At 52.1% G+C, this 22,369-nt stretch overlaps 2 protein-coding genes across 4 annotated transcripts in view; one reads left to right on the top strand and one right to left on the bottom strand.

The window, feature by feature from the left end:
* The window catches only part of SLC22A18 (solute carrier family 22 member 18), a 63,559-nt gene extending 60,679 nt beyond the window's left edge, over positions 1 to 2,880 (top strand). Inside the window, exons 10-11 of one of the 3 annotated variants that reach the window (XR_010070848.1) lie at positions 1,194 to 1,503; positions 2,115 to 2,231. Coding sequence is in view for 2 of the 3 variants with exons in the window: in XM_063333527.1 (XP_063189597.1) it covers positions 2,115 to 2,302 (188 nt within the window). In the remaining variant the exon portion in view is untranslated. Of the gene's footprint in view, positions 1 to 6; positions 216 to 1,193; positions 1,504 to 2,114 lie in introns of those variants that run through there. The other 2 variants (XM_063333527.1, XM_063333529.1) reach the window with 2 other exon arrangements.
* A 999-nt stretch (positions 2,881 to 3,879) lies between these two features.
* PHLDA2 (pleckstrin homology like domain family A member 2) lies at positions 3,880 to 5,427 on the bottom strand. The gene is made up of 2 exons (XM_063332419.1): positions 4,835 to 5,427; positions 3,880 to 4,298 (listed from the first exon to the last, which is right to left on the bottom strand). Exon 1 carries the CDS (start codon positions 5,266 to 5,268, stop codon positions 4,870 to 4,872), a length of 399 nt encoding a protein of 132 aa, XP_063188489.1. The 5' UTR covers positions 5,269 to 5,427; the 3' UTR covers positions 3,880 to 4,298; positions 4,835 to 4,869.
* Between the last annotated feature and the right edge of the window lie 16,942 nt (positions 5,428 to 22,369).

Raw genomic sequence — 22,369 nt, 5'->3', positions numbered from 1 at the left:
CTGCAGGCGCGGGGCTGATCTGGGCCAGCACCATGATCTGAGCCCAGCAACAGGATGTGAGCTGGAAAGGAGGGCGAGCCGGGGCGCTCCGGCACAGCGCAGGGTGGGAGGAGGGATGGAGCCGCCCGGCTTGGGCAGATGCCAGCACCCAACCCTGAAACCTGCGGGAAGAGAGGAGGGGAGGATGGGCGCCCAGCTGGGACGGGTCATGCCAGGTATGCGAAAAGGGGGGAAAAAAGCTGTGGAGGGAGGAAAAAAAAGGGCGGGGAAGGTTCAGCAAGTGGGGTAGCCGTGATGAGGAAGGTGAGCATGTTCGTTGGCAGAGCTGCACAAAGCCACGCAGGAATTTTTCTGCTGACGTGGTGACTTTGTCCCAGTTAAAGGTCTTGCCTCAAATAAGACCCATCACATGTGCAGCTTTGAAACAGAGCTGGGACCACACTGCAGAGACGAGATTTACAACGTCCCAAAGCTCGAGGGTGTCTGACACGAGGGATCTAATTTAAGCCCATTAAATAGAAATTATCTTTCTCAGCAACATGTTGGAGAAGTGCAGAGAGAGAGACCAGTCTTTTAAGAGGATGGATTTCTGCTCCAGAAGAAAAAAAAAAAGAAAAAGGAAAGGAAAAAAAATGCCTTCTCAATCATAAGAGCCAGTTTGACAATTGTACGTAGTAATTAGTTTAATTCAAATACCTAGAGGGGAAAAAATAATTGCAAAACCTGCCCAGAAAGTTTGGTGGTTGTGGGATGGTTCCCATTGGCAAAGGGTCAAGGCGAGGTCCCACCCATCACCTTTGTGTTCCCATGCGCGGGAGGAGCGCTCGGCAGCGCTTCCCGGGAGATTTCCCTCTCCGCATGGCTACGCCCTCGGCTCGGGCCCATTGCACAAGTATTTTAAGCATGCTGATAAAAGCCCAGCAGTTGCTGGCCGGCACTACGCAAACACCTGGCTACCTCTTCTCTCCTGGAGCCGGAGATCATTTCCCCATGGCTATCCACGGTAGATATCGCACTCGGCTCCACAACTTCTTACATGCGGGAGAGCATCCTCCTCATCCTTCCCAGACACTGTTGGCCTTGTGCAGTAACAGTGCCTCAACGCATGTCTTGGTGGAAGATTGATGCCAACAGCCCAAGTAATTATACTGATATTAAAATAAATAAAAAAATAATTGCAAATATCATTTCAGAGCAGGGCACAAGTTTCCTGCTTACGCTGCCAGCTTGCCCTTCCTCTCAGTTTTGGGGTCTAATGATTTTCTGGCCAGCCGGGTATTTTCTGCTCCCCTGAGCGATAGCCATCCTGCACAAAGGCTGCAAGACAAAGAGCGCGACGAGTGCATGGGGGACAGCTTTTTGCATCTCATGGGACGTCCTGGCCATCCGACTGCGCGTGGAAAAAAGACTGCCTTTGACAAACTGGAGGTGCTTCCCCATCCACCGGGTTCCTGTTAATGATGCAAATGGGAGAGCTGCTGGAGGGGAAACCGGCCCAGCCAGGTGAAGGGCTCGCATTTCCATCCAAATTGAAATATCCGTTCTTTTTGCAAGGGGGGAGGCGGGGGGAGTATCTCAAGGTGGTTCAGTCTTTATCTGTGGTTTTATTTATTTATTCTTAAAGACCTAGTTAGACCTAAGCCTCTCGCTCCTGCTAAGCCCTCAAGAGCTGTTCCTCTGTCCCACGCTAGAGAATAAATGGCAATAGCAGCTTGGGTAATTATGATATTGGAAGAATCTGTGTAATTTGCTTGGAAGTCTTGAACATGACCCTAGAAATTAGCTCTCCACCCCTTACCCCATGCAGTAGTTACCAGCCCTGCTGTGTGCAACATTCAGAAGGATCTTCTGGGGCCAACAGCATCCTTGGACCACGGTGAAGAGCTGAGCTGGCTCATGGTGGAAACTAGTCCCCATGCCTCCAGGAGTCCCTGGCCTTAACAAACCCTAATTGGACCTCTATAAATTAATGCAAGAGATTATTTGACGTGATTTGCTACTACTGCAGTGGAATGCCATCAGGGCCAAAGGGGATCCCATACGCTCTTCTCCACTTTCCCATCCCAAGACTTGCCCTCACCCTGATGTCTGCTTGTCTCTGCCATCTCTCCTAGGTACCATGCTCGGGATTTGTGCCTCGGTGCAGCCCTTGACCCGGACCGTGGGCCCCACCATCGGTGGAGTTTTATACAGACATTTTGGAGTCTCCTCCTTCGGCTACTTACAGCTAATTGTCAATATAGGGTTGTTTGTTTACCTCTTAAAGAGTAAAATCCCACTGAGAGAGATGAAAAGCCAATAACAGCTTCAAGAAAGTAACCTCCTTACTTTTTCCACAGAACTAAAGATGTTCTTGAGTTATATTTTTGATTCTATAAACCTGTGCCGTGGTCAGCCTGGAATAAAACTTTGAACAATGTCTTGCCTTTCACCAACATTTGCATCTAGAGTAAGGGACAAATTGGTTTGCAAAGGCCCTGGAGCCGTGCTGGAGCAGCTGGTGGCTGTGGGACCCCGGGAGCTATCAGGTTCCCCCCCTCTCCCCCCTGCAGCAGTGGCTGTCATTTTAGGCAATAGCTCCAGATCCTCAGCTGTTGGCAGGCAGCATTCCTGCTTGGAGTCACCAAAACTAAGGGGATTGGGAGCCAGTGCCCCTGTTCTGGTTTGGCCTTTTAGTTCACCCCCCTGCAATGGTACTGAGGAAAATCAAGGTAAAACGTATCTGCTTTAGAGTGTCAATTTGCTCCATTAGATGCCTCTCTGGCCTTCTTGTGCTAGAGAAGAATTGAAGCCAAAGGCTTTCAAATGCCGTGGCCAAGCGTTTGCTACATCCACAGCTCACTCATGTAGAACCTGCCCCTGACAGAGCCGCCGCCAGCAGCGTGCGAGGAGGATGCAAGGCCCCGACAGCATGCTGCAGTGCCAGAGTCTCCCTGCTGCTTCCAGAAACTGGGGCCAGCCCTCCTTCCAGGTTGGTTTTTTTTTTTTTTTTTTGCCTTGTACTGAGTCTCTCTTGCTCTTACTACAGGCTACTTGGAATGACGTACTTTGCAGCTTCCTCTAGTACAAAGTCTCCTGCAAGGATTGCGCTGATATTGGGAGGGGGAAATTACCTGATTGACGTTACCAACTCTGGAGCATTAGTAGTGAGTACTTTGCCTGCTGGAGCTGAGTCATGTGCTGCAGCATTACTCTCGAGGAAGCCCAGGTTAGTTAGCGATAACTAGTTGAGCCCCACAAGATAAAACTTTTTTTTTTTTTTAAAAAATAGTTTTATAAAAAAAAAAGCTGCTTTTTTCTCCAAACTTCTTGGTCCAGGTGCTATCAGAGAAAAGACTGTCTCCATTCTTCCCAGTTATCCTGTAGAAATTTAACTCAATCTAGAGAGCGCAGAGGTGGAGGAAGAGAAGGGAGCGAGGAGTTCAGCTTGCTTTGTTGCAAAGCTGATGAATCCCATGGAGCGTCAGCGCTGTGTTAGTCTGAAATCAAGAATGGAGTTTTCTGCCTTAGAACAGCGCTAAGCTATGGGGGCCAGGGCGTTAGCAGACAGCAGCGTTTTATCGTCACGGGGAGCTCTTGCGCCTTCTGTAGCCGCCATTACTCAATTATATGGGAAAACGCTTCAAAAGCTCACTTATCCAAGTTGTGGTAGGCTTTTCTGTTTCCACCACTAACCAGAATTGGACAGACCTCAACCCCGGTTGGGAGACGAGGTCAAACACAAAGGGGTTATCTGGGCTTTCGCCACCTCCCGCTGCCCAGTCCAAGGCACCAAAAAGCTGAGCTTACCCACTCTTTTAAAGCCACTACACCACTGCCTACTCCACAAACATGCATCAACAAAAGTTACACTAGTCCAGAGTATACTAATAAAAAGTGAACATTTCAAGTAATTTATTTGGAATGGACATATTAATGCAAAAGCAATATTAAGACCAGTAACTGCTAAAAGACATTCATGAAAATAAATACAAATATAGATACTACAAATAATTTAAGTTGTGTTTAACACCACCAGTCAGTGTTCAATCTTCCTCGCGTCTCATAAATAGAAGATAATTGTTCGCAAAGCTGTGCCACTCCAAACACGTGGACGCTTCGCTAGAAGTCCTTTAAGAAAGTCTTTGGTTTTTCTTTAAATGCATCTCAGGCAAAGCTCGGGGCTCTTTGCTCAGCAGCCTCAACGGGCTTGGAGAAAACCAAGCTGCTTCCAGCTCACTTCTTCGCTTTCCTTCATTGGTACCCTGTCCCATTTCAGTCCAAGACACTTGATCTGGTTTATCATCCAGTGGTATACTCTAAAGGCAGCAAGAGAAAGCAGGTTAGTTAAATGAACGGGACAGCGGGGCAGAAAAAAAGGGGGGGCTTTAAAGGCAGAATAAGCGTTCAGCATTTATTTCTGCTGATAGTGTATTTTTAGCAAATTCTGTGAGGAAAGCACTGCCAAGTGCCATTTCCTATTTCCGCACCCAGTAGCCGCAATTCTCAGGGCCCGGCATAAGCTCGGCTCCCACCAGAAATTCCCAGCACCGCATCAGGAAAGGGGGAGCGTGCCCCGAAACTCCTGTGCTGAAGTGGCCGGGCAGCATGACCCGGTTTCGGGGTGCGGCCGGGCACCCTGACGGGCCGGAGAGGCGGCGGCGGGGCCGGGGAGGGGGGTCCCTCCGGTTAAAAAAAAAAAAAAAAAAAAAAAAAAGGGTGAGCGGTGCCAGGGAAGCCCCCGCCACCCGTCCCCGTCTGATTTCCCAAAACGGGCGGGAGGAGAATAATAAAAAATTTTTAAAAAAATTAAAAGCCCAGGCAGGAGCGCGTTGGGGGCGGCGGAGGGGCTCACCTGGGGCCGGGGCGGCCGGGGCGGGGGGCGGCGGCTCAGGGCGCCCGGGCCAGCCGCCGCTCCTGGGCGCCCGCCGCCTGCTCCATCTCCTGGCGGCTCTTGAAGTCCTGGATGGCCCGCTTGTTCTGGAAGTCGATGAGGGCCATGGTGATGGAGGCGTTCCAGCAGCTCTGGTCCGGGCACCGAAAGTCAATCTCCTTGCGGTCCTTGGTGACGATGGTGAAGTAGATGTACTTGCCCGTGCGCTCCACGCAGTCCACCTTGAGGATGGAGCCGAAGCCCAGCTCCTTGCCCTTGGCCCGCTTGTGCCCGTCGGGGAAGAGGCTGAGGCTGTCCTTGGTCAGCACCACCAGCTTCTTCTTCCACAGCTGGAAAAGGCTGTCGCTCCGCTTCTCCAGCTCGCCCTCGCGGATCACCTCGGCTTGCATCTTCATCCTCCCTCCTCGGCGGCGGCTCCGCTGCGGCTGCGGCTCCGGCTGCGGCCCCGGCTCCGTCTCGGGCGGCGATGACCGAGCCTCGCCGCGACGGGAACAATTTATTGCAATGAATCAGCGCCGGGCGCCTTCCGGTGCCTCCCCCGGGGAGCCCGGCCCGCCGCCCCCTCGCCGCCCCGCCTCCCGCCCGCCCCCCCGGGCCGCGCTCCCCGCCCGCCGCCGCCCGTTGGCGCTGGGCTGCGGGGAGGCGGGGAGGGGTCGGCGGGGGGGCGTCCCCCGGGAGCAAAGGGGAGGATGCTGGGTGCTGCCCCGCCTCAGCGCGGGGGCTGGGTGCCTGCCCGAGGGCCCCCATCTCAGCTGCCGCAGTGGGCTGGGGGACAGCGGCCGCCCCGTTAGGGGACCCCAATTCTGGCCCCCCCATGTGTTTCCTCTGCCCAGCAGAGGTGAGGATGGGGCCACTGTGACCTGATGCGCCCCCATTTTTCCCCTCTGAGCGCTCCCCGCTGCATCTCAGGTCCACTCTGGGCTATACGATGCTCCCAAAACCACATCCCTGTGGTCCGGGGCACGGGCACCTCTGTCACACTGGGTCTGCCCTGGCACCAGCTCCACCTGACACAGAGGGACCTGAGCCCAGCCTGTGGCAGGCCACTGCCATCTCCCACGGGCACCCCATGGGCATCTGGCTTGGGCCCTAGCCCCTGCTTGCCCCAGGGCTTGGCCAAGCCCACCAGCTTCATTTGAAGTCTCGCATCCAGCCAGCTCCATGCCACCACCAACAGCCCTTCCTGCATCCTTTCCTCAGGGCACCTCACCACTCCAGTTTTGCATTAACACTGTTCCCCCTTGTCTTCTTTTTGTCCCCTGCAATCACCAGATTTATCCCATTTCTTCCCCACATCCCACTCCCTCCTCCCAGGGAAGGCACCATGGTTTGTTATAGTCTGGCCAGAGCCCAGCGCCACAGGGAAATCAGTAAAGCCTGTGGCGGTTGGAAGTGATATTTAAGAAGCACGTGCAAGCCTGCAGTCCCTTCCTCTTGTACACCATTCATTTTGTCACCCTTTTATGATAGTTGACACAAGGCTGATCCAGCTTCCTAGCCATTGCCTCCATGCTGCTGCCAAGGGCAGGGCTGCACTTAATGAACTTATTCACACTGTTTCCAAAGCAGTATTTGCACAGCTATGTACTTTGTTCAGCATCGCCTTTTGGACTTTGAGCCCTCTTCCCCTCCATCATTTTTCATGAATGACCGACACCTCTATAGGTGTTTGCAAGCCAAACCCCAGAGGTGAATTTACAAAGCATGGCCTGGCCCCTTTGAAGAGCTTGGCGGCGTTCCCGGGGACTTCAGCAGGGTCAGAAGCCCATTCCCGGGAACAAATTAGATCTACAGCCAAACCCGTTTCTGCTGCAAATCACTCATCGGCTGGCGTTTACAGCCACGCTTTGATAATTCGCAGCAGCGTGCACATCTGTGGGGAGGGCCAGAACAAAGCGGGGGTCTGTGAGATGCTCTCGGAGTTGATGAATGAGCCGGGAACAGTTTGACTGAGTCTCTCGGGGTGGGACGGGCCGGGGATCGCTCTGGGAAGACCACGCTGGCCATCACTGCTCGGGGAGTGGGGGAGCAGCCGCAGACCATATGGGTGGCTGTGTCCCGGTGTGAAGAGCTGCGGACTTTTCCCTTCACTACAGCTCACTTTTTAGTGTGATACAGTTTGTTTTGATTGACTAGCCATCAGGCTGCACAGCTACATTTTCCGGACGAAATGCTGGTCTGCTCTGTAAAACAGCAAGTTCCTGTCCAAAAGGCCCTGTAAGAACAAGGGAGCTAGAGCCAGCCAGGAGCAGAGCTGGATCTTAAGCAGAAATCGTTATGATATTTTTAATGGGGCTCCAAAATACAACAGGGAATGGTCTTTGTGCACAGGAAATGGGACACCACTTCAAAAAAGAGCAAAAAAAACAAGGCAGCAAGTCAGGAGCATACAAGGAACATCTGGAGGAAGGCTCCCGGTGTGGAAAGGCTGCAGGACTTGGCATGTTTGTGCACACCTTGCTTCAAAAGGTCCGGTTAAAAAAAAGTGAATTCACTTTTAAATGAAACTCGCATCTGTGGATGCGGGGTCAACAGCCCGCTTTGGTCTCTGTCTTTCCGCTTTTGCTTTCATCTGAGTGATTTTTCTTACACATTTAAACATCATTTTGAAAAATTCAAAGCCTCCCCCAGCTGTCACCGCAGTCAACTTGTCTTAGCACTGGCCAAATTACAAAACTGCTAGAAAAAGAGAAGATTATTAGGAAAAAAATGTGAAAAAAAAAAATGCTCACAGTGTAGAAAAAGGTAGGTTCGGGGACCCTGCTTTCCAATGTATGTCCTTTGTAGGAAGGCTCCACTTTTTTAAATAGCACGGGCTTGTTAAGAGGATAACCTCATAAAAGGAAAGTCCAGTGCATTAAAATAGCATCATTTTAGGACTCTGGCATTGTAACCAGGCAAAAATTCCATAAAGTAGGTTTTAAAGCCTATTTACCTTTACTGAGATAGAAAGCAAAGATGACTCTGGGCAGCAAAGTTGAATCACGGGCAATCTCCTATAGGAACATGTCTCAGGAAAGAACAGAGAGGTTCAAGGAGCTCAGAGCAATCGGACCTGGGAAACATGGCAATTGCTTACAGGTAAAGAGCCCAGCCCCAGTCCTAGTGCATGCTGTGGTAGGTGGTCACTACTGTTACAGGTATGTAGCATTAGCTTTGCTTGGAAAAAGAAAAAAACACGTATATTGCCTTATTTTTTAAATAATAAGGGTTAATAACTTACATGAGGAGGTGACAGCAGAGTGCTAATTTCATCTCCAGTGCTTGTGGAGTGGGGTAAGAGATGCAACGCAGCCCTGCACCATACCCTGGCACCAAAGCCTGGGACAAGCATGGGACAAGTGTCACAGGGAGGTTTGAGTACATGTAGGTGGTGGGTGCCTTTGCTAATGAAGGGCCGTGACGCAGCTGTGACTAATAAGAGCGCTGGGTGATTGCAGTTCAGGTGGCTGCTGCTGTCTCTGTCCCGGCTGGGGCTGGTGGCTGGGAGAATCCTGTCACTGCCTTTAGTTCGGGTTTAGTTTAGTTTGGTTGAGTCGTGTTACCAGCAAAGAGTTTTACACTGAAAGGGTTATCAAGCCTTGGAACAGGCTGCCCAAGGAAGTGGTGGAATTGTCACCTGTGGAGGCATTTAAAAAAGGGGTAGATGTAGTGCTTAGTGATATGGTTTAGTGCTGGTTTTTCTCAGTGTTAGGTTGATGATCTTGATGATCTGAAAGGTGCCTTCTAACCTGGATGGTTCTATGATTCTGTGATTCTAAGAGCAAGAGAAGAGACTTTTTTCTTGCAGCCCACCACATCATGACGCCTGTGCCTCAGCAGTGTGTGAGCTCCCAAATACAACTACTGGGGCTGCCATTAAAAAAGGTTGTCAGTCACCAGCCCTTTGCTACCCCCCAAAATACAAGAAATCTGCAAGAATGTGAAAAATTAGGTATTTGACTCTCTTCTTAGAAAGGGGGGGAAAATAACGCAATGGGGAGTGTTAACCTGAGGGAGGTGATGGGACATGCACTGACAACCATTCACTGGGGCCTCATCCCATGTGGCCATCTCCCTCTTCCCGCGCTCACGAGGGATGCTGGTACCATAACTCCACTTCACCCCAAAGCAGTTTCTAGTCTAGTAAGGGTGTTTTTAAAAGCCTGTGTGGCAATTTGGCATGAAAGCGTGGCTTCAGGCGCCTCCCCGGCAAAGGGAATAGCATTGGGTCTCGGTGGGGAGGTGCTTGTAACGTGTGTGTTGTGTGTAGGGATTCTTTCTATGGATGTGGGGTGGGGTGGCCACACTCAGCCTCGATGGATGGGCTGGCGGCACCAGCTTTTGCAGGCTGGGTCGCTGGCTCTGCCACGGCACATGTCGCTTAAGTGAATGCCTGCTCTGGAGAAGGGATTTGATCATCGTTTCAGAGTCTGAGGCGTCATGTACCCTGCTGCTGGCAACATCGGGTTGCCTTAGCTACGTGAGTCACAGTAACACAGCACGGCAGCCACGCAGGCACTGCCAGGAGGAGCCCACAGTCTGAGGTCACGGCTCAGAAAAAAATGAAAAAAAAAAAAGGGGGCTGGTGATTTACCTCCTCGGCAGCTCTCCCCACATGCCCATCAGCGGGACCTACTAGCTTTCCTGCAGGATTTAGCAACGCATTTAGCCAGCTGAGCTCTCCGGCTGGCCCCGACATCGCATCTCCCTCCCAAGAGATGCAGGAGCTCACACTGCAGCTATCAGCCATTGCAGGGTAACCAGCATCCACACTGCCGTTGTGGTTTTATTCCTGTTGTTGCTCTGTAATCCCAGAGACATCCCAGTTCATCTCCTCTCCGAGGGGTCTGTCCCTGGAGAAGGACCCCGGCGTTATGCCGGCCCCTCGGCAGCAGAGGAAAGCGGAGACTCAAGGCCGTACAACTTCTTGTATTATAATGATTTAAACATGACATCTGTAGGGAAAAAAGCTGGTTTACAGGACTGACATTGTAACCCTGCCAGCTGAAGTCGATCAGTAACAGAGGAACATACGCTCCTGCATTGTAAATTGCTGCCCTCCAAGCTTATATTAGGGCGCAGCTGTATCCTCAGGCACGTCTAGCTAGAGCTCAGTATGGTGACCACCAGGTCTCCTAGGAAACTTGTACTCAAAAATATCCTAAATAGCCGTAATCAAAGGGTGTGGGTTGCTACTGCAGAAAGGTTGTGAGGAGGAGTGGGGTTTTTCCATGCTTTTCACTTTTTTTCCATGCTTTTCACTTTTTTCCCCATTTTTCCCCATTTTCATACTCCTTAAAATGTATTTCTTTTTTTTTTTTTAATTAGACTATTACAGAATATCTCTGGGAAGTTTTTATTATTCTCCTTGTTATTTTCAGAATATTTTCCTTCAGAAATGTCCTGGGACAAACTGGTGCCATTGGATTCTCCCCAAACCCCACTGGTTAAGTGGTGGTTGCCGGTCCCTCCGCAGGCAGGACCTCTTGGAGGCATGTGGAGCCCATCAGGGGCAGCTGCCCGAGATGGAGACACCCTGTGAGGGGGCTCAATCTCACTTTGGGGGTGTCCAGGTCTTTCCATGAGCACAGAGGGAGCTCGGGTACTTCACTCCGAGATGGCCAAGTTGAGGTGAAGAAGCTCTTCTCTTAGGGGCAGCTCACTGGGGAAGGTCTCGGCCAGAGAGATGAAGGCCACCAAGGTTGTTTAATGATTACAGCAAATGAAATGCAGCAAGGCTAGAGCTTTTGGGTTAATTTAAACAAGGACAGCAGCTTTTGGGTTAATTTAAACAAGGGCAGCAGCGGAAGCATCTTTGCTCAATCGGTGAGAATTTTTTTCGTACTGTACGCAAGCCATGTATTAATCAGCAATATCACGTAGCCCCGCTTGCTCAATTTACTAATATTTATCTGACTAAGGCTCTTTTTTTCCTAAGCAACTTGAAATGTCTCATCCCACTGACTCAGTGTGTTACCATTATCTGTTGTAAACCACTGCAGACAGTCATGGAGCAGGCGTGAGGGGCTGGGGAATAAAGATGTCATTTCCAGTAAGCCGGTCCTTGGTTGTGCTCTGAAGGAGATCTCCAAATAAGGGTGGGTATGTGACAACTCGAACCTGCTTAGGAGGGCTTCAGGCACTTAAATTCAACATTGGGGTTAAAAATTGGGGGTGGGGGTGCTGTTTTGCTCTGTTTCTCCCCAGCAGCCTGGGTACAACCGTGTGTTCCCCACTCTTGGACACTGTGTAGGTGCTTAGTTTGGTTACAAAAAAAAAAAAAAGGGAAAAATGAGGTTTGTGTTATCTGGTCTCTTGAGCTGTTGGTCATTCAGTTCCCTGCTGTGGTCGCCCATGTTATATACATAACTTTGAGCCTCTTGGCCCAATTTCAAGCCCATATGGCAGAATTTCAACAAGCGGAAAGTTGCTGCAAGGCCCATGTGTAGCTGGGCACAGCTTGGTTCCCTGCTCGGAGGTGCCCGGATGCATCCTCACATGGGCAAAGAGGATATTGACCCACCTGGGTGGGTTTGGTGCAGGACTGCTGTCTAAACGCTGGCAGACCTGGGTACAGCCTGTTCTCACGATTGTCTTCATGAAGCAGCTTGTTGAGCATCACGGGGGGATCCACAAATACCTTGAGACTTATGTCAGCGGGGAGGAGAGCGCCCCATCGCATGGCTGCTGTGGGACCCGTGCTGAGTCAGTCCTTCCCCTTCTGCTGAGAGCATGGAGAGACCAGCATCTTGCCAAGCACAGTTATTTGCTGGTCCCTTTGAACGCTGTCAACATTTTTTCATGTCTAGTGAGCTCAGGAGATGGTTTAGACTGCAGCTCAAGATTTGAAAATGATGGGACATCCCCCTTCCAAACCAAATCTGTTGGGTTAAATATTTGGGATATCTTTATTTTGCAGCAGCAGTAACAAATGGGTGAGACCTCGGTCCTGACTGATGTTGATGTGCTCTTTCAATTTGAAGTCTCCGGTGATTACAGCTCATGCCATTCAGCCTGACGTTGCCTGTCTGCTACCAGACAACCTTTTATTACCCTGGTGTGCTACAGCAATAACATTTACCAGAGATTATGAAGGGCCAGGCCTTATAGTAATATGTTGACACTACATGCCAAATTTAAGGTCAGTGCTCCGGATAACCTGCTCTTTCAAAATCTGCAGAGATCAGTTAAGTGGCTTTTAACCATCTTTTTCCCATTTTTATCTGTGTGTGGAGACTCCGGCAGGTCCAGCGCTGACAAGCACATAGGAGTGGGATGTCCTGCGTCACCTCCGAGCGCATCGCTGGGCTGCGCTGCCTGGCGTCAGCGTGGCGCATGTCCCAGCCTCCTGTCCCAGCTGTCCCGACGGCGGATCATTGAGCTTCCCGCTTGGCGCATCCTCCTGGCCCTGCTTCCTGCTTTCCACGTTATTTTTTTTTTGATGAACTAACAGTGTGTAAACTTTTAGAGTAAACATTGACAGGCGTCGCAGGACCGCCTAACCACAACATCAGCAAACGAGGGAGCTGGGGTCCAGAATGAAGTCATGGTACTGTCCAGATTTGGGATGTTTCCTGTCTCCAGGCGGCCTGGAGAGCCAAAACCAAACAAAACCCTCCAGCGCAACATTCCCAGCAGTGGCCAGGGCTGGTCTGTGGGGAGGAAGAGCATCCTTTCCCTCCTGGGCAGCCGGCACGCGCAGCAGGACAGGTGGTAGCCCTGATGTTGTGTTTCACATTGTCCTTCGGCCACCACATTTTCTGTCTGAAGCTGGGACACTGCAAAGTGGTAGGTGCAAAGGGAAGCAGGTTTTGGCACTGTCTGTCCTCTCCCAAGGCTTTCTGCCTCCTTAACAATGTTCCCGCTGCCATGACCTTTACCTACTACCGTTACCCTGCTGCTCCCCCCTAAACCTGCAACCTGTGGCCAGCTCTCCACCTGGATGGCCAGCAGGAGCTGAGGATGCCACGTTGCCTTGCTGGCAGTGCCTGGGGAAGGCTGGAGGGAAATGGATTAAAAAACCAAAAATACTCTTCCTACCTCAGTTTCAAGTGCTTCAATGAAATCCAAAAACCATGGGAAAGAAACAATAGTGATAGGACGAGGGGGAGTGTTTTTAAACTAGAGCAGGGTAGGTTTAGATTAGATATTAGGAAGAAGTTCTTTACAATGAGGGTGGTGAGACATTGCCCAGAGAGGTGGTGGAGGCCCCATCCCTGGAGACATTCAAGGCCAGGCTTGATGAGCCTCTGAGCAACCTGATCTAGTCAAAGATGTCCCTGCTCACTGCAGGGGGGTTGGACTAGGTGACCTTTAAAGGTCCCTTCCAACCCAACACATTCTATGATTCTATGAAAAATCCTAAAACTATGGGGTAAAAAGTAGGAGGGGAATCAGCATTGTGTATTTTTCCAGTTTTGAGCGACTCTCCCAAATCTAACCTGTCGTTGATTTATTTCCCCACTCCAACTACCAATTAAAAGGGTATGGGGTGTGTTCAACAGCCCTGAGCTGTAGAATGTGGTGTGTATAAACTCCAGGTGCCACCCAATTTGTGCCTGTCCTTTGCCTTTTGGGTCGTACGGCAGGGGGATAGCGGCAGCCCGCTTGCTCTGCAGTACCCAAGTTAATATTTGCTGATGTAAGAGCCAAACTTTCTTTTTTCCTGCCGGTTACTCAGCCTGTCTCATGTTCGAACACCCGGCCCCACCTCGGCAAATATTTGCAGTCAGTGGCTCAGGACATGTCCCAGCCCTGGGTCCTGGGGCCAAGCCCAGGTGTCCCGCGGGAACTCGGGCTGGGCTGAGGGCTGGGGCGAGCAGCGAGCATCAGTGATGCCGTTATTCTCCTCCTGATGGTCCCCGAGCTGCTCGGCTGAACCAGGAGGCGGGAAGGGGAAATCCTAAGTCACCAAAAGCTGAGGACTCGCTTTTTTCCCACTCTGTTAAAGAGTGGAAAGAGTTCGGTGGCAGGGAAAAATGGGTTTGCAGAAACCTCTGTGTGTTTTGTGCAGAGACCAAAAGCCGTCGCTTTTGGAAATGGGCACGAGCCAGTGGCCCAGTGGTCTGGTGGCCCAGTGGTCTGGTGGTCCAGTGGCCCGGTGGCCCAGGGGCAGCCTTTGCCAGTGCTGCTGGAGGCAGCAGTGACTGCAGCCTTTACGAGTGGAAAAAAAGATGAAGGGAGAAAGTTTGTGATAAAGCAGGGAGGCAGTTAAAGGGAGGAAATGAGAGTGCTTGGCACGTAACCTTGGCCGGGCTCTCCTCCCAGGGGACGAGCCAAAAATAAATTTCCCTGGAACCAGAGCAGCCAGTGCCCAGGTTAAAGTTGCTGCTCGATGAGCTGGGGGAAGCAGCCACGGCACAGACAGGGGATGAGAGGAGCCAGAGATGTATTGCTTGGCCAAGGGCATCCCATAGCTTTACTGGGGGTGGCTTTGTCCCCCCTTCCCAGCGTTTTCCTCAGTAGCTTGGCGCCCACGCTTTCCCCTTCGCATGCCCTCCATCAGCTCAGTGGGGCTCCAGCCCGATGCCCGGTGCAGCGGTGGGGGGGAAAGTTATTCTCATTGAGCTGAAAACACAGGAACCCTCCTAATTCTGCGTAACAGCTTAAAACACTGAAACCTCCTTACTCTGGTGTAATTGCTGAGGGCTCGCTGGGCCAAATGTCATAAAAGCTTAGCTACTAACCCCAATTTACTGGCGTCCTTTAGAAGAGGGGTCCCTTCTGTGAGTAAAGACAGGTAGCACTGACTTGTGTTTACCACCCCAGCTTTTATGGAAGTTCTGTAACCAAAGGGGTTGCTGCAGCAGGGATAAAATGCTTTAAATGCCTTGTTTCCTCAACTAATGGATACTTAAAGTATTGAGTCCTGCTGTCTGGCTACCCTTTGGAGCTGGGAAATAACCTTCAAACAGAGCAAAACGAGTTAAATGCTTTGGCAGGCATCCGGGATGACTAAGTCATTTCTTCCAGCCTTACTGGAGCAGGAGTCAAAGTGACGGAGCTGGACACATTTCCCGTAATTGGAAACCCTTGGCCAGAACCATGGGATCCAGGGCTACAGCAAAAGCTGTGGCAGGCTGTGAGCGGCCGGAGGGGCCACGGGCAGGGCAGCCCCAGAGGGGAGACGTACATCCGTGAGTGTGTCTGCTTCGCAAAAAAGAAACCAATGAACAGAAAGGGCAAATCACACATTTGGCCAAAATAGTGGCAAACGAGGCCGGAGTTTCCGACATGGACACTGCCAGTCTGGTTTCATTGCTAAGGTCTTTCGAAAAGCCTCTTCGGGCTCACACAGACACCTCTCCATCCTCAGCTTTTCTTAAAAGATCCTGAAGTGCAAAGCTATGTGAGAGCAGGATAAATGTTTGATTTCAGTGAGTCCATCTCCTTTCTTCCTTCTCCTGCTCCGGCCAAGGAGGAGGGATGCGGCAGCAGCCACTGTTTTCTCGGCTGTTGCCAGGATCACTTATTCCCTTTCCTTCCAGGCGAGACTGACCTGCGGCCACTCCAGCAATGTGCGACAGCAGCCAGGCACCCTGTGGGGAGCTGTGAGGGTGCTTCACCGCCCACGGCTTATTTAACTGCCCTGTCGGCGCCACTCTGCTCACAGCACCACCAAAAACCATCATCATCATCATCAGGCGCTGCTGGGAAACGGGCAATGGAAGAAGACAACCAGGCGGTTGCCCCCAGCATCCCCCGGGCTGGTCCCCTGGGTGGAGGTCTCCCAGGATTTTTGGCTCCGGCTGCCCTCTGAGCACATTTCTTTACAGCACGCCCAGCCCTCAGCCCGGCCTCTCCCGCGGCTGATAAGAGAAGGAGTTGACCTTTATCTTTGGTGACTCACGGCTGCTCCTGCTTCACTTGCGCGTCAAGGGCCGGTTGCCTCCTCCATGGGAAAGCTCTGAAGCGTTGACTGGGGGGCAGGAGGAGCAGAATCACACCGCCCCCAGAAATCCCCTTTAGCCACGGTCATTCAATTGCTTATCGCCTGCGGTGCCTCACTCGCTGCTTCTGCTGCTCCTCTCACGGCATAAAGCAAGGCTGTAACAGTAGTGCCGTGGGACAGTTAGCTTTACCCCTGCTCAGAACTGAGTGGCAATGATCATCAGCACGATTATTAATTAAAAATAAAAATCCTCTCTTATTCATGCCACACGCCATCGCCAGGTGACCAAGATCTTGAGTGGGCAAAGTCATCACATCTTTCCCAGTCCCTGAAAGGCATCTCCAGGTGCCCTAGTGCTGCGGGGCCGCTTGTCCCCATGCTGCCCCCAGTTTGGGAATGGGGACCTCTGGACACGCATCTGAGTGGTGCTGGAGACTTTTTTTCCAGCAAGGGATGGGATGCTTGGGAGCTCCACAGCCCCACCGGAGGTGTGGGGTGTTGTGCTGCCACAGAGGAGAAACACCCTCCTGGTTAGTCACCGCCCCGCGCTGCCACCATGATGGGCAGCGGGGGGAGATTTTATATTTCCCCCTGGTTTCTTACAGCCATGTCTTCTACGCAAGGCTTTTTATTTCCGCACACGCACACATTACATATGTGCGGGTGCCGTGCACACGAGGTACCAAGGCAGGAGCCCAGGACCCCCTTGCCTACACTAGCCACAGGTGATGGCCATGCACGGATGAAGATGAGGAGGATGAGGATGAGGATGGGGCAGCCCCGAGGGAAGGGTGGCTGCTCAGTGACACTGACACACAGGACCCTGCTCCCCAGCCTAAAATGCAGGAGGGCGATTTTATTTTCATTCCCCACAAGCGGTTGCTGCAAATCATCCTGAAAAAGGCCTTAGCCTCGTGAGAAAGCTGGGAACTGGGGTGGGGATGCAGCCATCCATCCCTGCGGGAGCAGGACTGCATTTTCCTGGGAGATCAACAGGTTGTGGGTCACTGCGAAAAAGTCCCCTCCGCAAAGCCAGGCTGGGATGGATGATTGCTGCGGGTGTGGAGGCCGGCAAGCTCTTGTGGATCACCTGGGACGCCGGGGCAGGGGGAGCGGGAAGGCAGGGGGAGGTTCGTGTCGGTGGGGGGCTGGCGGGGAGCCTGGAGCGGGATCTCAACCCCAACCTTCAAAGGGAGGAGGCTGCTGGCTTGGCACTGACTGCTGGACCCAGCCCAGCTCTTGCACGTTACTCCCATCCGGGCGTTCATAAAAAGCAGGTTTCACTTCTCTTTGGTTAAAGGCGACCTTGTTCTTCCATCTGGCGCGGGGCTGGGGCTGGGGCGGCCGGCAGCAGCGGGGTGACTCAGCCCGCCCACGCCAGCCTGCCATCCAGCCCCAGCTATATTTGCCGAGCAGGTGAATCAATCATTGCACAGAAAGACCTTGGACCTTGACTCCTTTCCCTTCCCCCCCCCCTTTTTTTTTTTTCTCCTTTCCCCTCACTGGACCCACGCTCCCATCAGCGGCACCAGCTGGGCAGCAGCCCCGGCTTCCCTGCCTGCCCGAGGCCAGTGCCCTGCGGGGCGGCGAGGCGTTGGCCACCCAGCCAGGTTGCCCACAGCCAACAGCCCGGTGGTCCTGGGGCCACTTGCCCCTGCCAGCCGCTGCCATGGAGGGCAAGGCCAGCAGTGCCGGCCGGGGTGGAGGAAACACCGAGGGCACGGTGCAGCCACAAAGCTGCCGGCTTTTTTTCTTAATTATTTCTTTTATCTCTGGCAGGACGAAGTCGTAAAGCGATTACGTCTCATTGAAACACGGGGAGGAAGGACATCCCAGTGCATGGGACCAAGTCAGGGCCAAAGCTCTGGCCTCCCGGCTGCCAGAGAGAGCAATAAAAGGCAGAGACACCGTGGGACTAAGCCGGCAGTTGGGTCCCTGCAATTATCACTGTTTCCCAAGGGAGATTTCTACCACATGCCTCCTTTTTTCCCTCCCTGGTCACACATTAGGACAGACGGACAAAGCGGTGCCTACAGGAAAGGTGCACACGGGGGCTGGGTGGGTCAGTCCCACCCTGGTGCTCTCTCTGCGGGGTCACAGGGAAGGTGTCGCTGTCAGGGTACAGCTGCCTACTGCTTGGCTAAAATAAAATAAATAAAATAATTACTTTTTGAGCTCCTAATTGTGGCCCTGCTGCTGCTTTCAGACACCCATCCCGTCCCAGCAGCTCCTTCCCCTGCCAACAACCACCCAGTATTTTATCCAGGAGGCATTTCTGGCTGGTGCAGTGTGTGGGGAGGGCTTGGTTTGGCTTCGGAGGGTTTTGGGGCTTGGGGTTTTTTTAAGCTGTTCGCTGTCCCTTTGATGTGCTGGCTCTGACACCAAAAAAGCCGATTGCAGCTTTGCCTGGGGGTGCCGGGGCAGGATCCGAGAGTGCCGGCAGCATGGCCGGGAGGCAGCCAGCTTCTATCTGCCCCCACCAGTCGCCCCAGAGCCCCCCACGAACCCTCCCAGCCCAGGGGGAGGATGGGGGACCCCCCCCAGCCCCTGCTGCACACCGTGCCCAGAGATCTCCCATGGTACCACCGACATGCTCAAAGGGGGCCGGTCCCCCCCTCCCCTGCACCGCCACCCCCTTTAATTAAAAATTGAAATCACGTAATTGCCTCTTCATTAAAGCCAATTAAAGCCCGGCTGACAAGGGAGGAGGCGGCACATTTTGCAACTTGCCGCGGAGATGAGAAAGAGCACACCGCAATTACGGTGTCTGTTTGCTTTGCCTTCACCCAACGTCTTCATCAGGGCTGGCTTTGAAATCGGAGCCCGGGTGAAACGGCGCTGGCGGGTTCCTCGTGCCCAGCAAACCCCGCGTACTGGTTGGGCCGGGTGCTGGGAGAGGCCGCCGCACGCTGCGGTGGGAAAGGGAGGCCACGCTGCCTCCTCCTCCTCCTCGTCCTCTTCCTCCTCCTCCTCCTGCCCTGTGCCTGCAGACAGGGCGAATTGCAGGGGAGGGATGCTCAAGGGGATGAGGGATGGAGAACGAGACCTGGGGGCAGCGCTCCCCATGCCTGGCAGAGGAACGCCCTGCGCTGGGATCTCGCCGGACTGGAGCTGGGATGGCTACTGCAGCTCTGCCTTTCGGTCTCCATCTCTCAGGGATGCTTCAAAGCTGGCAGCAGTTCTTCACCGGGGCCAGGAGTGCTCGCAGGAGCGGTCCCCACCCCTGCTTGGTTTTGGGAACTGCACTGACCTCACCCTGCGAGGTGCCGGTTCGGAGGGCGCCTCGTTTGCTGTCCATAGGCACGAGAAAAATGAGTTCACAGGGGGTTCAGTCCCAAACAGAACAGGGTATTTTCAGCCTCTTCAGCCTCACTGGGCGAAAGGGACCAAAAATCCTGGTTCACAGAAGGCACAAGGTGAAGCTGGGGGTGGCAGGAGGAGGGCTCCATCCCGTCTTCTCCTTGGCCAGGAGATCCTGACGCGAGCCACGCCATCTCCGTGACTGCAGGAGTTTCCAGCCAAAGAAGCTCTACCAAGTCTACGAGCGCAGAGCTGAATACACGCGCAGCGTTGCTGCTCGAGGTGCCGGCTCAGGGATTTACCCTCTTGCTGTCCGGCTTTGAAACACCTGAGCAAGCAGCCCTTGCGAACGCTTTGTTGCACACACCGCACTTGCCTGCGTTTTGACCTGAACCGTGCTTATTAACCTCTTTTTTTTTTTTTTTTGGGTATAATAACAGTCCAGCGTTCTTTGTAGGCGATCTGCCTTCAAAGATCTCCTTTTTGATCTTTTCATAGGCTAAGCAACAATTCATCCTATATAAATCTCAGATTGAAAGTACATAATTTGTTTTTCCCTACTTTTTTGAAGCGGTAAGAGATGAAACGGCTTAGGGGAATGTCAGCAGCAGTTATATCTTAATTGGTTTTCTCTGCATCAAAACGCCTTGAACTATTCACTTGCGTGCAGGAGCTCTACGTGACCTTTACGGCAAGTGCTTTAACTCCCCTAACAAGTTATATCCCATCGCCGACTTCAGGAGTTTGCTTTGGTAGTGCCTCCGATACTAATTTTGTACCCAACCCTCCTCGTGCTCTTTCTGTCCAGGCAAATCAAAGAGTTTGAAATGTGCCTTAAGTCATGAGCATGAAAAGGAAGAAGGAAGACTAGATAATTGGGTGAAATAAAAAATAATACAAAAAAAGGAAGGGTTTGTTGTTCTTTTTTTCCTAAGTGTGACCTTACCACTCTTGGTCAATTAAACATTAATGCTAAAACACCGAGACAAGTTCTTCCTTTACCCCTAAAATGTGGATGAAGTGGACTCAAGAACCGCCAGGAGTGAATTTCCTTTGCGAAAAGATCAGTTTAATAGCTCACAAGGAATATTTGCATGGCGCAAAGATTTGCAGCGGTGACAGACCAAGGGGCCTTCTTTTCCAGCATATCCTCTGCTGTTTGGTTTCTGCCCTGAGCAGAGGGGCAAATTATTTTTTTTATATATTTTTTTTTCTTTTTCTTTAATTTTTTTTTCTCCCTATGGGTCACATTGCATCATGAGTAAATCCCTTTTCCTACCGTTTCCCTTCTCTTCAGCCCTTTTCTTAAGCTGGGGTGGGTCCGGTATGGGTCACATTTGACTTGTAGATGCTGGGGGCAAGCAGCGAGGCAGGGGCGCGTCAGCGACAGGCCACTGCGTCGCTGACGACGGCTCCTTTGGGAAAGGAAAATGCGCTGGGAGGGTATTTTTTTTGCAGCGTGGGACTGTTACCAGAAAGGCTCGCACCAGCCGGGAGGCTGCGCAGAGCTGCCCCGGCGATTGGAGCGCCCGCTTGCCGGGTTGTATTCACCTGGTTTGGCATCCCCACAAGGTGTCCGGATTCCCACGGTAAAAACCGGCGGGTAAGGCGGCTTGTGCAAGAGACGAGCGCTGCTGGGTGGAGCGTGCGTTTCTGCTTGTGTAATGGCGAGGTGAAGCAGCAGAGAGGAAAAAGCCGGTCTGGAAACAAAAGTTGGCACTCGGCAAACAGCTCAGCCTTCCTTCACATGATTAACAGCACACAGACTTGGGTTTTTATTTTTTTTAATTTTTTTTTTAAGGGGGGGAGTGGGTTTGGATGCTTGTCGAAGTGGAGTGACTTATGGCGTTAATTGTTCAGGCTTCCCGGCCCTGGCCTGCGAGAGGCTAGAGGTATTTAGGGCGGCAATATGAGCATACGGAAAAAAATAGCTCTGCCTGCTATTAGAGTGATGACTAGAAACTGCTTGGGAAAGGCAGAGGAAGGTTCTTCCATGCGCAGGTCACGGCTATGGCGACAGAGCTGGTTGCACACTGGTTATAGCACAAAGCATGGGCAACAAAGGTGAAAAATGTGAGGACTTCAGCTTCAGGGGAGGAGGCCTGAACGGATACTGTATGGACACAAAATCAGTGCCTCCCAGACTTTATTTGGGAAATAATACAGATATTTATCCATGGGAAGAGGCAGAGGATAAAGAAGCATGGGTGCAGCACTTTTTTTTTTTAAATATACATTGCCATTTACAACAGGCTATCGAGCGGTGAGCTGCAGGAACCCAAAGTAAATGTCATGTTTTTCCACAAGCCACATGCTGGTGGACATAAAAAACCACAGGACCAGGTGAAATTTAGAGATCACAAGGCTTTGGGGGAAAATAACACTTGCTCCAGCGGCAGGAGAAGCAAGTCTCCCACCCGGCTGCATGATCCCCTGCTTGTGCTTACAGGCTTAAGGGTGTTTCTTCCGTTTTCTGGCTGAGCTGTAATTAATTGTCTCCAAAAGGGCTCAAGCCAAGGTGCTTCAGAAGATGGTACAAATTTCAAGCGCAAGTTCACAAGGTTATGTGCTCCCTCAGTGTCACGTCAGGCAGCCGGGGCATGCCTCACATGTGAAACTCGCCTCCCGAATCGCCCGGCTCACAAGGAGTGAGGCATTTCCTCGTGCCGCAACTAGTCTGACCTCTTCTTCTGCCCTCCTCCTCCTCCTCCTCCACCTCCTCCTCCTCCTCCTCTCCTCTGGACTGCGCTGTGCTGAGCTGGCTTCCTCGGCAAGACCTCATTTGCTTGAGGAACTGCCGGCAAGGCAGCATTTAACCGAGGATGAATTTATTACGAGTCTCCTTTCTTTTAAAACAGGAAAAGCCTGTTTAATAAGGAGAGTGGAAATGCGCAGAGAGCATTTTAATTTTTCCAGCCACCACAAATCCTAACCAGATGGCAAACCCCAGATAACCGGACTTACTGAAATTGACCTGAAAGCCTACAGCTCTCGGTTATCCCAAATATCAAGCTCCCATAAAGGTACCGTAACGCTGTGCAAAAGGCTCCTGAGAAACCACAACCCGTCCCCGATTTTCAGCTGGAAGCAGAGTATTTGCCACTTGTTTCTGTATCAGATGGGGCAGCGGGGTAGTACCTCCGAGGCTTTCTTCCTAGACAACCGAGGTGCTGAGAAGCTATTAATCACGCTGCAGCCCGAGTAGGTGACACGCCAAATTAACCTCGCTTGAAGTGCTTCCAGCTGCTTCAACTTTCAGACCCAGAAATGGAGCCTTTTTTTTTTTTTCTTCAAATAAGAAGCTACCGCCACGAAGACTGCAT

This window comes from Chroicocephalus ridibundus, chromosome 4 (assembly GCF_963924245.1).
Source record: "Chroicocephalus ridibundus chromosome 4, bChrRid1.1, whole genome shotgun sequence".
Lineage (NCBI taxonomy): Eukaryota > Metazoa > Chordata > Aves > Charadriiformes > Laridae > Chroicocephalus > Chroicocephalus ridibundus.
The sequence above is the reverse complement of the archived record's forward strand: the minus strand, read 5'-3'. Positions and strand labels throughout refer to the sequence as shown.